General features: G+C 53.9%; 5 protein-coding genes across 6 annotated transcripts; all 5 read right to left on the reverse strand.

Moving 5' to 3' along the window:
• Window positions 1-5,907: 5,907 nt before the first annotated feature.
• On the reverse strand, window positions 5,908-7,853 carry LOC127769714 (probable inactive purple acid phosphatase 16). 2 transcript variants are annotated; one of them, XM_052295345.1, is made up of 5 exons: window positions 7,394-7,853; window positions 7,096-7,320; window positions 6,664-6,928; window positions 6,378-6,580; window positions 5,908-6,257 (listed from the first exon to the last, which is right to left on the reverse strand). In XM_052295345.1, the coding sequence occupies exons 1-5, from the start codon at window positions 7,662-7,664 to the stop codon at window positions 6,157-6,159; spliced, it is 1,065 nt and encodes a 354-aa protein (XP_052151305.1). In that variant the 5' UTR covers window positions 7,665-7,853; the 3' UTR covers window positions 5,908-6,156. The 2 variants fall into 2 exon arrangements, with proteins under 2 accessions (XP_052151305.1, XP_052151297.1); XM_052295337.1 differs by having other exon boundaries at window positions 6,406-6,580; window positions 7,394-7,848.
• A 2,786-nt stretch (window positions 7,854-10,639) lies between these two features.
• Window positions 10,640-11,779, reverse strand: LOC127761821 (uncharacterized). Its single transcript, XM_052286156.1, has one exon. It carries the CDS (start codon window positions 11,777-11,779, stop codon window positions 10,640-10,642), a length of 1,140 nt encoding a protein of 379 aa, XP_052142116.1.
• An 809-nt stretch (window positions 11,780-12,588) lies between these two features.
• LOC127760565 (uncharacterized) lies at window positions 12,589-13,779 on the reverse strand. The gene has a single exon (XM_052284845.1). It carries the CDS (start codon window positions 13,769-13,771, stop codon window positions 12,611-12,613), a length of 1,161 nt encoding a protein of 386 aa, XP_052140805.1. The 5' UTR covers window positions 13,772-13,779; the 3' UTR covers window positions 12,589-12,610.
• Window positions 13,780-15,161: 1,382 nt separating this feature from the next.
• Window positions 15,162-15,995, reverse strand: LOC127764508 (uncharacterized). The gene has a single exon (XM_052289395.1). It carries the CDS (start codon window positions 15,993-15,995, stop codon window positions 15,162-15,164), a length of 834 nt encoding a protein of 277 aa, XP_052145355.1.
• Window positions 15,996-16,424: 429 nt separating this feature from the next.
• Window positions 16,425-17,827, reverse strand: LOC127760251 (uncharacterized). Its single transcript, XM_052284477.1, has one exon. It carries the CDS (start codon window positions 17,825-17,827, stop codon window positions 16,505-16,507), a length of 1,323 nt encoding a protein of 440 aa, XP_052140437.1. The 3' UTR covers window positions 16,425-16,504.
• Between the last annotated feature and the right edge of the window lie 1,079 nt (window positions 17,828-18,906).

An 18,906-nucleotide genomic window follows, 5' to 3' on the forward strand; every position in this document is an offset into this window, starting at 1 on the left:
CACTCTTCCTCTCCCCCCTAGCTTGCGCGATTGCTAGCCTAGACCTTCCCAAACGCGCGTGGACGCTGCCCCGAGCCCCGCCGCCGCCCGGCATGGCCTCGCCGCCATTGCCGTCCGCTCCCGGAGGCCGCCGCTTGTCGTCGGCTCTCCTCGGTGCTCCTCCGTCCCATCCGGCGCCGGAAACGGATTCCTTGAACCCCGGATATGCTCCCACCCCTTTTAATCGAACCCCCGTTGCTTCGGTGAAGTTTCCCCCTTTTCTCGCCGCTGGCGTGCGCCGCCGCGATTCGTCGTCGCCGGCCTCCCTCCGGCGAATCTGATCCGGTGGCTCACTTCCTCTCGTCCGTCCCATCGTTCCGGTGTACTCCCTCTCTCTCGAATCGTCGCGACGAGCTCCGGTGAACTTGGCCGCCGTTCGCCGTCCATCTCGGCCTCCCCTTCTTCCTCCTCCCACCGGCCCGCGTGGCTGCCACGTTGGCGCCACCTCGGCTTTGACCGGGCCAAGCCGGTCAGCCGCCCCCTCCCTCCGTCTTCCCTCCCGTGCGCGCGGTCCACGGCAAGCCGTGCAGCTGCACGTGGGCCCGCCGCCATCCGTCCACCCGGTGCACCGCTCCTAAGCCACGCGCACCCGAAACCCTAGCGCCCGCCCCCGCGTGCGCCGTTTCCACCATGCACCGCCTCACCGACAAGAGGGCCCGCTCGGGCCCCCGCGAGGTGAGCCCGGTCCACCCGGCTCCCCTTCCCCCTCTCTCTCCCCGCGCCCCTCTCTTGGGCCACCTCCCCGTAGCCCGCGCCGGCCTAATAAGCTCGGCCGAACCGCGCAAATCCTCTCGGGCCACGCCAAGCCGCTCGAGAAAGTCTGATTCCTATCCCTCCTTCCTTTTCTTATCCAAAGGGATTAATAAATCCTTTTCCCTTTTTCATAAATCAATTCCTTATTCCAAAAATTCCATGAATCATTTCCTTTGGTCCCGCACGTCAGTGACCATCAATAATATTCTTGAGAATATTATTCCATAAACCATTTCTCGTGTTCTAGAAAAATCTAATAAATCATTTCCTTGTCCAGAAATTCCAGTTAAGATTCCAAAATTCATATCTCTCGATCCGTTCGTCCGATTGACTTCGTTCCACTTCCAGTATTTCCGTAAAATTGAGATCTATTTAATGGCACTATTATTTATTCTAAATAGGATCTTTATTTTGGTCTTTTGTTTAGGTTTTTGATTGTTTGCGTATAGTTGCGGTTACCGGATTTTCGTCGATCGCGGGTTTTCTCAAAGATTCGTGAAGCTCCGTGAAGACCTTGAGCTAGGCAAGTCACCCTTTGACCAATTGCTCCTATAATTGGAAAATCATTATTATTTTGTTTGCAACTTGCATTGTTAGAATCACACACTTAACTTGCTTGGCCTCGGTTTGCGCGCCAAGCCGACGGACCTACCCAGTAATCGCACTAATTCCTGTAGGCTGTACTACCCTGACTCCTTGTCGCTCCACCTTTGTGGTACCTCGGTATCCGTGCTCTCTGAGCGCGTATACCAAATATCCCACATACACCGTTGTTTGTCGAAAACTTGGGAAATGGGTTTGTAAAGCCTTGAAAACCCGACATGTGGTGTCGGTGTGTTTAAAAATAAAATGAATTGTGAAAACTCGCGATGCGGGGGTTGTGCCTATGTGGAACTGTCCCGTATTCGCATATTAGGACCGTTCCTATGGGAAACTCATCGAGCATAATCAAAGTGCAATCACAAGGTGGAATGAGACACCCTGGCTAAGTAACTAGTCGGTTCAGGGAAACCTCGCATGCCAATAGTTGGGAACGCCGGGGCGGGGTCGGTTGGAGCCAAACCGGGTTCCTGGTAAGCAAGGAAGAGAAGCTTGCTGAATTACCGATCGAGGTGGTTGGAGTTTGATTTGTGAAAACTAAAATGGCCTATATTTATGTGAGGATTTGATCCTTCTATGTGGCATGAGGTAACCCTGAGTTGGCTTAGGAAAGGCTTTGTCGCGAACCTCTGACACCGGCCAGTGTCTGGAGTAAGTTCGTGTCTTGTGGGTAAAGTGTACCCCTCTGCAGAGGTTAACTAACTGTTCGAACAGCCGTGCCCACGGTCATGGGCGGATGTGAGGTGGTTCCCGTTGCGTAGATTTATTTGCCTGTGCTTTGTGAAAAGTTGTTGTGGTGTAGGAATCGTAACCAGAATCAGCCTATGTGGCAGATGGATGACCTGAGTGGTTAGAAATGAATCTGTGTGATTCGGGATGTCTGCGGGCATCATAGACTAGGCTTCCCGAGTGGAAGCGGATTGCTTTGCTACTGGGCAACTGGACTCTGGGAGTCCGCAAAAACGAATAAGGCTTTGGGAGCCGCTTAATCAAATGAAATGGCTCTGGGAGCCGAGAAGTAATGATCTGACCCGGGAGGTTGGTACATTACCAATTGAGCTGTTGAAAAGCATCTCTTAAGTCGATTTGAGACGCAAGTCTCTTTTCGACCCAAACTTAAAAAGAAATAAATCACTTAGTGATTTCAAAATGATTTCAAACAAAAGATTTGCAAAACAACCTTGCCTCTCTTCCAAGCTTGCATTAAACACCTAAGTTCCCGTGACTTGCTGAGTACGAAAGTACTCACCCTTGCTCTATACAAATATATATATAGTTCCTCCGCCCTGAAGAGAAGATAAAGTGAAGTGAAGAATAGGGTTTCGTCCTGGTTCCCAGCCGTCGCCTGTGGTGTTGGGTGTTCGTTGGTTGGTTCCGCTGCTGCTGCTGTTGTTGGTGTTTCCTCGTCAGCGTCGTCGGTTGCATTCTCGGGCTGTTCTGAGCTGCAACCTAAGTTAAGATAAATAAGTCCTCTATTTATGTTAAGGATTTGCAATGATTAAAATTTGTCACCGTGGGACCAGCGCTATGTCCTGGGACTGGTACTGAGATCGCGGTTTCGTAGGAAGCGGTTCGCGCCGTTTTTCCTACGACACGCTCCAGTCAGGTGCCGTTGTCCGGCGGTACCAGATTGGGGTGTGACACTGATGGCGGTAGACGGCGCGGTAGGAGGGTGCGTTGTGGTTGGCCTTATCGGGTTGGTTGTGCGCTGGTAGCCCACGAGGTCCAAGGATGTCCACCTCTTATATTTGTTGTGCTTGGGCAGTTGCAGCGTCGTAATAGAATCGGCGATTGGGAGAAGGAGCGGGGAGCCTTTGAGGACCATCGCTCCTTCTCCCGACGGCCACTGCATGCCGCCCCGTCTGCCGTTGTGCCTGGAAGGGAGATAGAGGAGAAAAGAGAGGATAGGGGAGAGAGACGAAGAGAGGATAGAGGAGGAAGAAGAATGGCCGGGAGAGGGAGGAGAGAGAAGAGGAGGGAGTGAGAATGACATGTGGGACCCACGTCGGCCACACTATTTTTAATTATTATTTTTATTGTCGTGGGATAAAGACCGAGTCAAACTAGTCACGTAGGCGCCACGTCAGCTAAAAACATCGTCCAAACCGCCATAAGACATACATTACACCGGCTTTGACAGTTGAGGGACCTGTTATATCTGGTTTTCCGGTTGAAGGATGAAAATCAGATTCGTTGATAAAGTTAAGGAACCTCACGTGAACTTAGTCCTGCACAATATAAACTGATTCCGGACAAGCGCAAAGAACCAAATAAGCCCACAAATCGTAACTAACACTGGGCCATCAGAATTTGGATTGCAGGCCCATAACAGTTTTGTATAGAAACCGATCGCAGAGACTCACCCGATCCAATTGGGCCCATTGGAATTTGGATAGAAGCCATCGGTATAGGTGGCAAAAGTCTAATTAGAGTCCCTTAATTGCCTGAGTAAAACCAGATAAAATAAGAGGAATAAGTTCACTTTGGGTCCCTCTATTTACGAAACCGTTTAAATGAGGTCCCTCGGCGGTATTTAGTCCAGTTTTGGCTGAGGTGGCACCTACGTGGCTCCTTTTGACTAGCTCTTTGTCCAAAGTGTCGTTGACGTGGCGTTTATGTGACAGTTAGATTCGAAAAAATAATAAAACACGTGGGACCCACCTGTCAGTTTCACACACAAATAACAAAAAAAAATTGTGGACCCACACGTCATGCTCACTACCTCTTCTCTCTATCCCCCTCTCTCTCTCTCTCCCTCTTTTCTCTCTCCAGCCGGCGAAGCAGGGAGGGCGGCTCTTGCCGACGTCGGAGTCCCTGATGAGCAAGATCTTGAAGCTGCACTTCGCCGGCTCTTGCCGACGTCGGAGTCCCTGATGAGCAGGATCTTGAAGCTGCACTCGTGCCTACCACCGCCGCTGCTCCCCGCCCCCGGTGGCGCGGCCCACAACGCCGGCCGTTGGTCGAAAATTCCCCACTCCAAAACCCCAATCGCGTCGAATTGAGTGAAGCCATGAACAGTGTGGGTGCAGCGTCCAGGCTAGGTGGCGAGCCTCTGCAGACTGCAGGCCAGCGCGGCGGTGCTTGCCCGCTCCTAGTGCCGCGGTGCCACCTGGCCTACACGGCTGTGCGCCTGCGTGCAGCAGCCCAGCTCTAAGCCGAGCAGGCAGCAACACCAACAAGTCAGCAAGGGCAAGGCAGCAAAGCAACTAGCCCAATTCAATACAAATGGATAGAAAGGGGAAAGGAAAGGCTTTGGCATCATAAAAATGTAACATTTGTTGAGTATTTGACAAATGACAAGTGAAAACATTGCAATTTGCAAAAGTATAATGAACAATTTGTCATTGATTCACATGTCTGTAATTTTCTGTAATTTTGTTTGTAGATTAGAAGAGCTATTTCACTAGGTAGTCCAGTAGTTGCCGAGCAGTATGCTTTCATTCCACAGCGCGGCGGGGGGAGAAGTCGCACGACCTCGACGGCACCGTCATCGGCGGGCCCAACGGCAACGATGTGTTCACCGACCACCGGGGCGCGTACCTATAGACGGAGGCCTGCACGTACAACACGGCGGCCATGGTTGGCGTCTTCTCTAAGCTCATGGAGGTCGAAGCCGAGCGCGACGCCTCTGTCCCCTCCGCTTACGTCGCCGGCGACGCGTAGGCCGACCTCAAGACCCTGGTCGATGGCCTCGTCGCCAACGGCAACACCAACATCAAGGTGGACGCCGACACGCACCCGCAGACGGCCACAGGCCACGGGCGGCTCCTCTGCTCCCAACGGTCGGCGCCCCGCGGCCCTCCGGCCACCGCCGCGCTGCGACTTCTCCCCCGTCGGCCGGCCGCTCCGCCCACGACGCGCCGCTTCACCCCTCGTCTCCGCCCCTCTCTGCCTCTGCCCCTCTGCTCTGCCACCGCTCCGTCCTGCCGTCGCCCACTCCGGCCGCCGCCCACTCCGGCCGCCGCCCACTCCGCTCCGTCGGTTGGAGAGAGAGATGGATAGAAAGGATAGAGAGAAGATGGTGGTGAGGATGACGTGTGGGCCCACATGGGCCCACCCATTTTTTATTATTTGCATGCGAAACTGATATGTGGGTCCCACATGTTTTATTATTTTTTCTGATCTAATTGCCACATAAGCGCCACGTCAACGACACGTTGGACGAAGACCTGGTCAAAAGGAGCCACGTAGGCACCACATCAGCTAAAACCGAACACAATACTGCCGAAGGACCTTATTTAAATGGTTTCGTTAAGTTGGGGACCCATCGTACCTGGTTTTGCGAACAGGGGACGAAAATCGGACTAGGCGACAAATAGATGGACCCAAAGTGAACTTATTCCAAAATAAGAAGACTCCCTCAACTGCTGATATGATATCGGTTTGTTTTTCCTCCCTGTAACTTTTTTTTCTGGTGATTTCATCTGACATGGCACCACGTAGCTTGACACGTGGCAGTGGATCCCATAGGTTCATCATTTTTCCTACTCTTTTCTCTTTCTTTCTGCCAACCTTTTCTTACTCTGTACGCATATATTACAATTTTACAAGGGGGCTCAGCTTAATTATATACAGTGTCCACCTTCATTTTCCTACTTGGACTCTTTATTTGTCTGAAATAAAACTCCAGCAACTACATTTCATTTACAAGTCTAGGAGCTCAAGCTAATATCGCTGTGCGTTGTCCCATCCTCCATCCGTATCCATGACTGAATTGAGAAGGGCTGTTCAGATATCTCAATAACCCTTGCTCCTCTTGGCCAGTTACCGTAGCCACCATAGCCTGTGTGTCGGGCAAAACATAGCCAGAGTTTCTCGTGTGGGCAGCACCAATCCAGGCCGTGGTTGTGACCAACGAAAATTGCCTGTAAAATGACAACCAATGATATATGTTCTCTAACAAATAAAAAGTAAGTGTCTTCTGAATTTTGACCTGTGTATCTAAGTTATCTGAAGGGATTCAGGGGATAAGAAATTCTGTATACATGTCAAGAAATGTTCAGATGAAAAAACCTTCACTGAAGCCCTCTTGACAAGGGCATCCATCATACCCCATTCAGCTTCTTGTGGTGCTACTTCTTCCCTGTTGATAGAGCCAACACAGGGTTTTCTTATTTCGGACTTAGCTTTCGGCGCAACCTTGGCATATGCCGTACTTGGAATATGCCAAAAGATTATCTCTGGAATCCTGTAGAATAATTACACAACATTAATTTTGAGTTGCAGAAGCTTGAATTTTGAGTATGTGCAAAATTGATACAAGTTTCTGACCTTCCATTTGGATTAAGGAACTGAGATTGACTATGAAACCACTGAACCTGAGCACTGGATATCACTTCTGGATAGGATCCACCACCGGAGTCAAGGAAATACATGAGCAGAGCTGGATCATCTCGCTTCTGTGATAGCACCTGCAAGACGTAGTTGGAAACAGCAGGCCAGAGGTCCTTGGGGCCATTTGATGAATATGACAATCCATTACGGATAACCTCACTTGTCATCAGTTCAAGTCGCGGTGTTCCTCGGAAGCTGCAGTCTGCACATCAAGTTAAAAACATGGTTTTCTTGAAAAGTTCAAATGAATGATTACTTTTGTTTGAAAGCATACAGTGGTTGCCTTCTTTCTTTTCCTTTTCTTTTTTCTGCGCTGAAGTTCAGTGACTGAACTGAAACAAATTCAGAAATGAACTATCTTAAGTTTACCTGAATCTGACATGCTCGGTGGTGGGCAATGCAGCGGCGGAACGCCTGCAGGAGAGAACCACTCAGGAGGCCACTCGAACGGCATGTCGTCGTGGTTCCCGAACACCGTCGCCCACGGGATCCCCCTGCCTCTGGTCGGAGAAATCGCTCTGTCCCAGTACAGGCTCGCGTTGGGGATCCCTAGATTGTTCGCGGTCACGAGGTCGCCGAGGTACACCACGAAGTCTGCGAATTCCGGGAGATTTCAGCGAAAAGAACTCGCAATTTTACATTTCAGGCGAGGGGACGCCGCACGCACCGGGTTTCTCGGCGTCGAGGACAGCGGCCATGACGCGGTCGGAGCCAGCGTCCTGCCGTGGGCCCCAGTCCGTCCAGGCGTTCTCGCCGTAATGCAGGTCGGCGAAGAGCGCCACCTTGAACCCTCCTCCCGACGCGAACCGCAGCGGCCGGCGGCTGCTGCTGCTGGCCGTGGTGTCAGGGCGCCGGTGCTCCGCCACCGCCAGAGCAAGCGCGGCGCAGAGGGCGGCGAGCAGTGCGCCGGCCGCCGCCAGGCGACGCCAGCACCGCATCCCGGCGTACGTGCTCCGACGGTTCAGTCAATCGGAGTCGGACGCGTGACGGATCTCCGGCGACGGCGGTGGCAGAAGCGTGCCGGAGCAGATGCTGGTGGCTGCAAATGATGGGTAGAGCTGCGATTAACGTCAGTACGTCACTGCTGCTTGTGCATTGATTGATGGGTCACTGTCCACAAAAGAGTAAAGACGCGGCGCTTTATTTCGTTGCGTTACGCTGATTGTTAGCGTAAATATAAATAAAGTGGACACAAGATAATTGGACAGTCACGTTACGCCGAATCATGTCATTCATCCAGAAGCAGAGAGAGAGAGAGAGAGAGAGTATATGCGGCGAGGAGCTCAGGTAGCAAGCAAGAATATGCTCTCCGAAGATGGATTTTAATAAAAGATGAGTAAGTTGTCGTGGCTAGAAAATGCATCTCGACTTGTTTAATACTCCCTCCATACTCGTAAAGAAGTCGTTTAGTACAATATTTAAGTCAAACCTTAGGAATATAGGTCGAATCTAATTTATACCCCTCAACCACAAAACAGGATATGACGACTTCTCAAACTATTAAAACCAGTGCAATTTGACTTTCTCAGCGGTTTTGCTGACGTGACGCTAATGTGGCAGTGTTGACATGGTGTTCGTCTCACGTGACGCTTATGTGATATTAGAATTAAAAAAATATCTGTGAGATCCATCTGTCATTCACACACGCAAAAATATATTGTGGGGTACGAATTAGATTCGGCCTATTTTAATGGAAATCAAAGTGGACTTTTTCTGTTACGGAAATGCTATATACCGGTATACCGTCGGACGGGATACCCTTCGTCCACCTTTCCCATCCAAATAGGAACGAGGCTGAGCACCTAAGCCATGAGGAAGAGGTGGCCATCGGCGCCTAAGCCGTGAGGAGGAGGTGGCCATCGGCGACTCCGACGCAGGCTGGGAATAAGACCCGCTCGAGGAGAGGAGGATGTGGCCACCGGAGACGCGGCCGCCGGCTACGTGGTCGTCGGATTGCCGCCTGGTGCTCCATCCGCGTGGCCGGCCGATGTGCTCTCCGCCGGCGCCCCAACTCCATCACCGGCGACGTGGTCGCCGGATTTGCCGCCGGGAGCTCCAGCACCATTGCCTGCCATCACCACGCCGCCGTTAACGCCCACCCTTGGCTCCATCTGCGTGGTCGGCCAGTGCGCCCTCCGCCGGCGCCCCAACTCCGTTGCGGGCCTTCTCCGGTCGGCGCCTTCGTCGCCGGCCGTCGATCCCGCTGCGAGTCCGGGCCTTCATCCTATCCATATGCTACTTTGGGGGAGAAAAGAGACAAGACGGGGGTGCAAAGAACTTGTTAATTTGGTCATGGCTGGCTGTGGAGTGTGGTAGAATCATCTTCTACGTGGTAAGAATTGCGTGATACATGATAGGTATCATCTTCTACGTGGTAAGAATCGTATGATACTTGATAGGTATCATCTGATACCTCTCAAGTATCACCTGATACGTGGTAGAATCGCATGATAACTGGTAGGTATCACCCGATACCAGTTAGGTATCAGGACCTGATACATCGCAAGCATCACCCACCACGTGATAAGAATCGCATGATACCTCATAGGTATCATCTGATACCTCGCAAGTATCATCTGATATGTGGTAGAAACACAAGTATCACACGATTCTACTAAAGTATCATCTGTGAAACCCATAGGATCTTGTTACTAGATATGATACCTATGTAGTGTCATGCGGTACTGCATAGGTATCACACATAATGATACTTTTGAGGAGTATCATGTGATCCTCCTAGGATATCATTTGTGCAAACTGATGATACCAAACATGATACAGATGAGTATCATGATACCTCCCAGGTATCACATGATCCTCCCAAAGTATCACCTATGAAACCTGGTGAAACCGAACATGATACTAAGGAGGATCATGATACCTCCCAGGTTTAACATGATCCCACTCAAGTATCACTTGATACCTCGCAACTATCATCTTCTACGTGGTAAGAATCGTATGATACCTTACATGTATCACCTGATAACTAGCTGGTATCGGGTGATACCTACCAGGTATCATGCGATTCTACCACGTATCAGGTATCAAACAATTCCTATCACGTATCAGGCGATACTCATGAGGTATCATGTGATACCTATCAGGTATCGCGTGATTTCTACGACGTATCGGGGCGATACTTGTGAGGTATCATTTTCATATGATACCTACTAGATACCAGGAGCTGGGTGTCGAGGTGTCGAGGCATCGTCGCCGGCGGCCGCGTCCTCCCCCATCCACGCTCCACACTGAACCCGAACCTCGTCGTCGGCAGCCGCATCCTCCCCCGTCCACGGTCCACATCGGAGCTCGTCGCCAGCGACCGTGTCCTCCGTCGGGAGCTCGTCACCGGCAGACGCGTCCGTCATCCACGCCTCAGCCGGCGGCCGCGTCCTCCACGCCGTAGCTCGTCGCCGGCGCCGCCGCCATCACCACGCAGGATCCTCCGCCATCCACGCCCCACGCTGGAGCTCATTGCCGGCACCGTCTCTGTCACCATGCAGATCCTCCGCCGTCCATGCGACCATGCCCCACGCCGGAGCTCGCCGGCGGCCGCATCCTCCACGCCGGAGGTCGTCGGCGCCGTTTGCGTCCGCGCCGCCAGCGTTAGCCGCATCTGTGCTACTCCCACGTCTCGCCTGGCGCCATGGCCTGCGTTCTCGCGTCTGAGGGAGGTGGACATGGAGCGATCCCGTTGGAACAGTATCCCAACGGGATACCGGTATATAGCAGCCCTCTTTCTGTTAACTTACGAGTCTGGCTATGGGAGCCCACAGGCTATTTGTCTCTAATGCTCAAAGCGAGAGAGTCTCAGCCTTGCTACATGCAAAGGATACGTGTGTAACAATGTACCAACACTGTAACACATTGATGAAGAGGTTTGGTCAGAAAAAAATGGACACCAAACCGAGTCCTAATTGCAATGAGATTCAGGTGCAACGTAAGGCAGAAACCAAGAGCTGCTGCAGCCGGGAACATATACGAAGCCGCACCCCGGCGTCGCCGTCGGCAGGCGATACTCCCGAGGATGCCCGTCGTAGTACTCGAAGGACACGAACGGCCGAGCGAAGTAGAGGTGGTTGCGCAGCGCGTCGCGGCCGCCTCGCGTCGACACGCACAGGCTGCGGCCGCCGATCCCCACCAGGATGGCCACCTCGCCGAGATCCTCCACGGGGAGCCACCTCCCCTCCTCGCGCTCCTCGTAGCGGGACACCTCGTACCGCCGGGACCCGCGGAGGTAGCCGTGTCGCGCATGGTCTTCGTCGTCCATGGCGCCGACGCTGCTCACCATGAGCAGGTCGCCGCCGCCGAGCGACTCCACGAGTGCGGCCCACGTGCACTTCTCCGGCCTCGGCTCCGTGACGCGCGTCGCGTGCAGGCCGCTCGAGCTCGCGTCCGGCGCCCAGGCGGTCACCGCGGCCTCGCGGCTCGCCGTGTAGAACGCGCCCTTGTGGTAGACGACGTCGACGTACTTGTGCTGCATCCATTTCGGGAACCGCAGCGCCGTCCACGACTTGGCGCCGGGCCGGAGGAACGACAGGCCGTTCCCGCCGCCGTGGATCAGCATCACGGCGAAGGTGCCGACACGGCGGCCGGGAACCAGCTCCGCCTTCTGGAACATGGACTCGCCCATCTGGTCGAGGTCCCTGGCCACCTTCTTGCTGCCGGACGAGGTGATGGGAGGCAGCGGGAACGCCCTGCCGGTGACGGCCTCGAGCAGGGACAGGCCGCACTCCTCGTCGACGGTGACGAGCCAGCCGTGGGAGGACCCGATGATGCGGGTCACTGGCGCGGCGCCGCCGTCGCTGGGGATGCGGACGATTCGTTCGCGGGTGAGGCGGAGAGGACAGAGCTCGATGCCATTGCTCCACTGGTCTAGTCTCACGCTGTACGGGCGGCTCGGTTGTTCGAGTGTGCGGAGGCGCGTGGATTTCAGGGCGCGGCGCCACGGCCGGCAGACGGCGGAGCACACGACGTTGTCGAGTGGTCCGGCGCGGCGGGCGATGTCGTCGAGCGCTTCAGGTGGCAGGTCAGAGAAGCAGACGGGCGCCATGGTGTTTGGAGGTGCAGATGTGTAACGACAATTCAGTGTTTAGCCAGCGATTGTGATGCCGTGGTGTTCGGTGTTTATCGTTCATTCATCTGTGTTAAGATGGTGATTCTACGAGATTATCTCTACAACCAACGGCCAAATATACGTATCTGTGTTAAGATGGTGATTCTACGAGATAATCTCTACAACCAACGGCCAAATATACGTAGACGTTATTACTTGATTTTCCCCCAACGAAGCTGATAAAGGATCGATCCAATATTGCCGTGCTCGATCGTGCCTTCGTGGCATGTACGGAAGTATCGTGCAATTTGGAACGGAAAACTACAGGCACTTTCTGTATATTTATATAAGGTGTCCATGAATTTTGAGAGGCGAATTTGCACAAATTCGAAACAAACCTGACTTGTATTTGAAGTGCAACTTTTTTGAAAGAAAAACTTTAGTTTATATCCAGCTTTGAAGGGCTAACATATTGGAAGCACCTCTGCAAACCAAATCAGCTCCTTGCTATTTTCTTTTCAGTAAAAGGCGACGTACCCATTAACGACGAGACACCCGACTAACTTATAGAAATTGTATTTCAACTTGCACATATGTGGAGTGATATACTACGTTTTTAAAAAAAAAACATAACCATTTTTTTAATATACAGTAAAAATTAGAACCCACCTATATATGTGCAGACTTACCCATAACAAGTAATCCCGCGGTGGTAGAACAAGCCAATTATTTTATACGAATCTAGACTATTTATTTATTTTGAGACGGAGAGAGTAAAGTAGACACGTTAGTCGGTGATTCAAAAATACACATTAAACATAGCCGGGTCTAATACCAATGGAATTCAGGTGCAACATAAGGCGCAAACCAAGAGCCGCCGTAATGCGGCATAATCAGGTAAGTACAACCCGGCGTCGCCGTCGGCAGGCGATACTCGTCAGGGTGGAAGCAGTAGTATTTGCCTGATTCGTAGGACGGCCATGCGAAAAAGAGGCGGTTGCGCAAATCGTCGTGGAAGCCTCGCGTCGACACGCACAAGCTGCAGCTGCTTCCCACCAAGATGGCAGCCTCGCCGAGATCCTCCACGGGGAGCCACGACGACGTCCCCTCGCGCTCGCCGTCGTAGCGCGACACCGCGTACCGCCGGCGCGGTAGCCGGTACCATTGGCCATGCGCGGCAAAGCCTTCTTCCACGACGAAGCTGCTCACCATGAGCAGGTCGTCGCCACCGACCGACTCCACGAGGGCGGCCCACGTGCACTCCTGCGTCGGCTCCGAGACGCGCCCCGCGTGCAGGCCGCTGGAGCTCGCGTCCGGCGCCCAGGCGGCCACCTCGCCGTCGCGGCTGGCAGTGTAGAACGCGCCGCGGTGGAACACGACGTCCGTGTACTTGTGCTGCATCCGTTTCGGCACGCGCACCGCCGTCCACGATTTGGCATCGGGCCGGAGGAACGACAGGCCGAACCCGCCGCCGTGGATCAGCATCACGGCGAACGCGCCCAGCCGGCGGCCGGGAGCCAACGCCGCCTTGTAGAACATGGACTCGCCCATCTGGTCGAGCTCCTTGGCCACCTTCTTGCTGCCGGACGAAGTGATGGGAGGCAGAGGGAACACCCTGCCGGTGAAGGCCTCGAGCAGGGACAGGCCGCACTCCTTGTCGACGGTGACGAGCCAGCCATGGGAGGACCCGATGATGCGGGTTGGTAGCTTGTCGCCGCCGTCATCCATGGCGATGGGGACATAGATGGTTGATTCACTGCTGCAGCCGAGGCGAACGGCCGGGCAGAGACTGATGGTGCCGTTCCTCCACTTGTCTAGTCTCACGCTGTACGGGCGGCTAGGTCGTTTGAGTAGGCGGAGGCGCGTGGTTTTCAGGGCGCGGCGCCATGGCCGGCAGACGGCGGAGCAGACGACGTTGTTGAGGGCGCCAGCGCGGCGGGCGATGTCGAGAGCTTCAGGTGGCAGATCGGAGAAGCTGACATGCGCCATTGTTGGCGATGGAAATGTAACAACTATACAGTGTTTATCCAGCGATAGTGAAGGCGCGATCCTCGGTGTTTATGGTTCGTTCCTCTGTTTAAGATGCTGATTCTACGAGATTATCTCTATAACAAACAGCCAAATATAGACTTACTTGACTTGCCCCCAACGAAACTGATTAAATTAAGATCCATCTTCCATTAGCCCAATCTTCCAGTGTTCGTGACTTCCATCCATTCAGTCTGTACTGGGAAACAAATAACGTTTTGCAGATTGTATAGAAGGTGTCCATGCATTCTGAGCGGCAAATTTGCACAAAGTTGAAACTACCAGATTTGTATTTGAAATCAAGAAAACAAAATATTGATTTGTCTAGTTTCGAAGATCTAACGTTTTCTTGAGAAAGTACACAGAGGTACCATATTAAGTACCTTAAGGTACAAAAAATTCTAGCCTAAAATTTAGATACCTCAAAATATTTTCTAAAGTAGTGTAAAATTTCTCTTTCTGCAAGTCAAAACAGTTGTAGATTTCTGCTCTTGGACAGGGCCGGCCCTGGGGCAGCGCGGAAGGTGTGACCGTACTGGGCCCTGGGGCAGCGTGGAAGGTGTGACCGTATTGGGCCTCCAAAAATTAGGGGCCTCCAAAATATGTATACAATGATATCACTGTATCAGGCCTGATAGGTTTAGAGAAAAGACAGAAAACCGATCGACGATCGAGTATATCGTGACTGTTTGATTGTATTTTAAATTTATTAGTGTGAAATTCGTTAATGACATGAGTTTTAAAATATTATCTTGTTTTTTTTATGATGAATGGGGATCTTCATTTTTTGTTTTGCACCGGGCCACCAAAAAGTCAGGGCGGCCCTGCTCTTGGATATAGAGTGTCCCTCTCAACTTTTATCTCTCTTTAACTATATTGGAAGGCTGTTGCTGCAATTACACATGTAAGTGAGAAGAAACAACTTGTTTGGCAATTTGAGGGAATAGATTTAGGAGTTTAGACGAGAGAATTAATGATGATATTAACATGAAAATTTGATTAAGAGTTTAGATAGGAGAATTGACAGTGATATTAACCGTGTCGATTCTAAGATTTGAGTCGTGGATAAATAGGTTCCACCACAAGAATTATAACCAGTTGAGATACGTTCACTTCGTAATAACATATGTGACTCTAATAAGTCAAACAAGTCATGTATGCATCACTTTAGCTGAAACTGCTAACACTACTGTAGAGGAACATTAAGCTAAGGAAAATGGGGCCTGATTGCAACGGAATTCAGTTGGAAGCCATATCCCGCCGACGCCGTCGGCAGCGAGTAGGCGGTAGGGTGGCCGAGCGAAGTAGAGGTGGTTGCGCAACGCGTCGCGGGAGCCTCGCGTCGACACGCTCAAGCTGCAGCTGCTCCCCACCAAGATGGCCGCCTCCCCGAGGTCCTCCACGGCGAGCCACGCCCCCTCGCGCTCGTGCAACCGAGACACCATGAGCAGGTGGTCGCCGCCGATCGACACCACGAGGGAGACCCACGCGCACTCCTGCCTCGGCTCCGAGACGCGTCCGGCGTCCAGGCGCTCACCTCGGCGTCGCGGCTGACCGTGTAGAACGCGCCCTGGTGGAACACGACGTCGACGAACTTTTGCTTCATCCATTTCGGGACGCGCACCGCCGTCCAGCATTTGGCGCCTGGACGGAGGAACGACATGCCGAACCCGCCGCCGTGGATCAGCATCACGGCGAAGGTGCCCAGCCGGTGGCCGGGAACCAGCTCGGCCTTCTGGAACATGGACTCGCCCATCTGGTCGAGGTCCTTGGCCACCTTCTTGCTACCGGACGAAGTGATGGGAGGCAGCGGGTACAACCTGCCGGTGACGGCCTCGAGCAGGGACAGGCCGCCGTCCTCGTCGACGGTGACGAGCCAGCCGTGGGAAGAACCGACGATGCGGGTTACTGGCGCGGCGCCGTCGTGGTTGGCGATGCGGACGGTTCGTTCGCCGTTGATGCAGCGGCGGATGGGATCAAGCTCGATGCTGCCGCACCACAGCTCTAGGTTGACGCTATACGGCCGGTTCGGTTGCTTCAGTAGCCCGAGGCGCGTGGTTTTCAGGTCGCGCCGCCATGGCCTGCAGACGGCGGAGCACACGACGTTGTTGAGGGCGCCGGCGCGGCGGGCGATGTCGTCGAGGGCTTCACGTGGCAGGTCGGAGAAGCAGACGGGCGGCGCCATGGTTGATAGATTTGGTTGGCGTTGCAAATGTGTACAGTTTGGTTTACCGGCTAATTCCACTGTTTAATAAGGAGGTGATTCTACGAGATAATCTCTGCCACCAGCAACCAAATATGGACTTTAACTTGACTTGCCCCCAACGAAACCGATAAGAGGAATTTTTACAGTACTTTGAGAAAGTACTAAATTTTACGCTACATTCTTAAGGATGATAAAATTAACCAACATTTAAACCTCGATTTGGCCCAGCGACACAAGAACGAAAGTGAAAACCACAACGCTCGCCGTCAGAGTTAAGAACGTCATCAGTTGGGCACTTGCATATGAAGTCAAATATTTAGTTTCTGTCCAGTTTTGAATATTTAACTTTTGAAATCTCGATTTGGCCCAGCGACCCAAGAACGTGAAAACCACAACGCGATAAAAATCCTTGAAAAATTTCTCTGGGTAACTAAAATCCCTTGAAATTTCTGAAATTTAAGTACACGGTTTTCAAATTTGTCATCACTTCACCTGCGAGAAACAGCGGAGGGCACAAACCAAACAGGATGGCCGCCGGCGGCGCGCCGAAACACCGACATCCTGGACGCCACCCCCGTCTTGACATCGCACACGCCGCTCTCGTACCGCGAGCATCCCTTCTCCTCCTCCTCGAAATCCGCCGCGAACGACTTGACCACGTAGTACGCGCAGTTGGGCTTCAGGCACGGGTACTCCCGCGTCGACACGCACTCGCTGTGGTTGATCCCCACCAGCACCGCGGCGTCGCCGACGTCGTCCCGGGCGCGCCACTCGCCCTTGTCCTCGTCCACGTCGAACACCTTGAACCGCCGCGCCCGCAGCGCGTTGCTGTCGTCGAGGATGGCCACGGTGCTCACCACCAGTAGCCCCCCGCCGCCGTCCGCCTGCTTGGCCAGGTACCTCGCGCCCTCGTAGAACGCCGGCTGGTGGAACGTGTCGCTGTGGAATTCCACCAGCCGCTTGAACTCCCACCTCATGACCGGCCCCGTCACGAACCGTGGCTTCAGGGCGCGGCCGTCCGGCTCCCACGCCGCCACGGCGCCGTCGCCTCGGGTGAGCGTGTAGAACGCGCCGTTGTGCCAGATGACGTCCGCGTACCGCGTCAATGCCTGGGTGGGCAGCGACGTCCAGCGGTCGTCGCCGGACCTCGCGAATGCCAGCCCGGAGCCGCCGCTGTGGCTTACCATCACGGCGGCGTAGCTCTCCTTCCGGTGGCTGCCCGGGGCGATGGCCGCCTTCTGGAAGAACTCATCGCGCATCGACTGGACCGGCACCAATTTGGGAGGCTTCCACTCGATCTTGCGATGGCCTTGGAGATGGTGGTGATAGGCGTGATTGTCCACCGCGAAGTATTCCGGGACGCCGTCGCCGTCGCCACCGACGGCCGTGACGAAGTACTCGCAGTCGAACGACGTGACGGGCGGCAGGGGTACCTGCGCGCCGTCTGTGAAGGGCTCGAGGAGGGAGGCGCGGCACGCCTCGTCCACGACGACGAGCCAGCCGTGGGAGCAGCCGATGATGCGGTGGGGGCGCGCGCCGCCGCTGCCGAGGTACGCCGTCTTGACGACGTCGCCGTGGCGGGAGGAGAAGTCGACGGCGTTGGCGCCGGAGCAGAGCGCCACAAGGTGGAGGGAGTGGCGGCTGAGGCGAGGGCCCGCCGCGCTCGCCGCGCGCCGCCACGACTTGCAGACGGCGGCAAACACGGCGCGGTCGTCGCCATGGACGCGCTGGGAGATGTCCTCGAGGATCACCGGCAGAAGGTCGGACCAGTCGACGAGTGCGGCGATGCCGTCCGCCGCCGCCACCGCCATTATCGCGAGTTCACCGCGCGCCGCGTACCTTCACTTCACATTTAAGATAAGATCGCGGCGCGAGAATCGAGGATGAAATTTGAGGTCGTTCGCTTCGCAGTTAAAATCGCGGCCTCAACGTGGATGGAATTTAAAGACGCAACAGATGGATTTTTTTGGTAACGGTCACAAAGAAGGCAAGTCATCTAATCTTGTGGAATTTGATATATTTTGTACAACGTCTCAAAGCCGTTCCATACGTGATACAGGTTGATGCTAAAAGTTGCCATGTTTTGGTTCCGTATATCAGAAGCTGAAAATTTGGACTAGCTTGTCAAAGCCATAGTAATAATCTGGAAGCAGGGGCGGACGTGCCCATTAGGCGGCATGGGGCGGCCGGCCCAGCTATGGCCCGCGCCGCCCCACCCCGGCCCATACCACAGTTTTGCTTTCTCGCTACCGCATCGTTACGCCAACGCTTCGTCTTCGCACAAGGACCGCGACTCCGCACACCGTCTCGCACTTGCTCGCTACCGCCGTCCCGCACTGCCACACCGGCCACCGGCGCACGCGACGATGACGCCTAGCTGCCGCCCGGCGCCGAGCGACGGCCGACGACTGGCCCGATGCCGCTCGCAGCCGGCGGCCAGCAGCTCTCTCCTCCTCGTCTCCTCCTCGCCTCTCGAGCCTCCTCCTGCTCGGCGCCAACGCAACGCCGTCGCTGTCAGCCCGACCATCGTCGCCTCACGTCTGCTCCGGCCGACCCGCTCCTTGGCCTGGCCGGCACTCCGCAGCACGGGCACAACAGCAACTAGCAGGCTGCAAGCTAGCGCCTAGCCGCCTGGCGCTAGCGAGTCAGCAACCTCAGTGGTAAGCCGGTAGGGGCAGTAGTAGCAGTTGGACCATTTTAATCAAATCATCCTCTTCCTTGGACCATTTTATTGTAGTCAAGTAACAAGCAAATTTGATTGTTCTTCTTGCAAATGATCTGTTGCTGTCTAGATTAGTTAATCATCTGTTTAGGATAATGGAAATAGTTGGTACTCCTAGTTAACACTGTTCTACTGCATGTTATTTACTGTAAAAATGGAAGGCATGCG

This window comes from Oryza glaberrima, chromosome 1 (genome assembly GCF_000147395.1).
Source record: "Oryza glaberrima chromosome 1, OglaRS2, whole genome shotgun sequence".
NCBI lineage: Eukaryota > Viridiplantae > Streptophyta > Magnoliopsida > Poales > Poaceae > Oryza > Oryza glaberrima.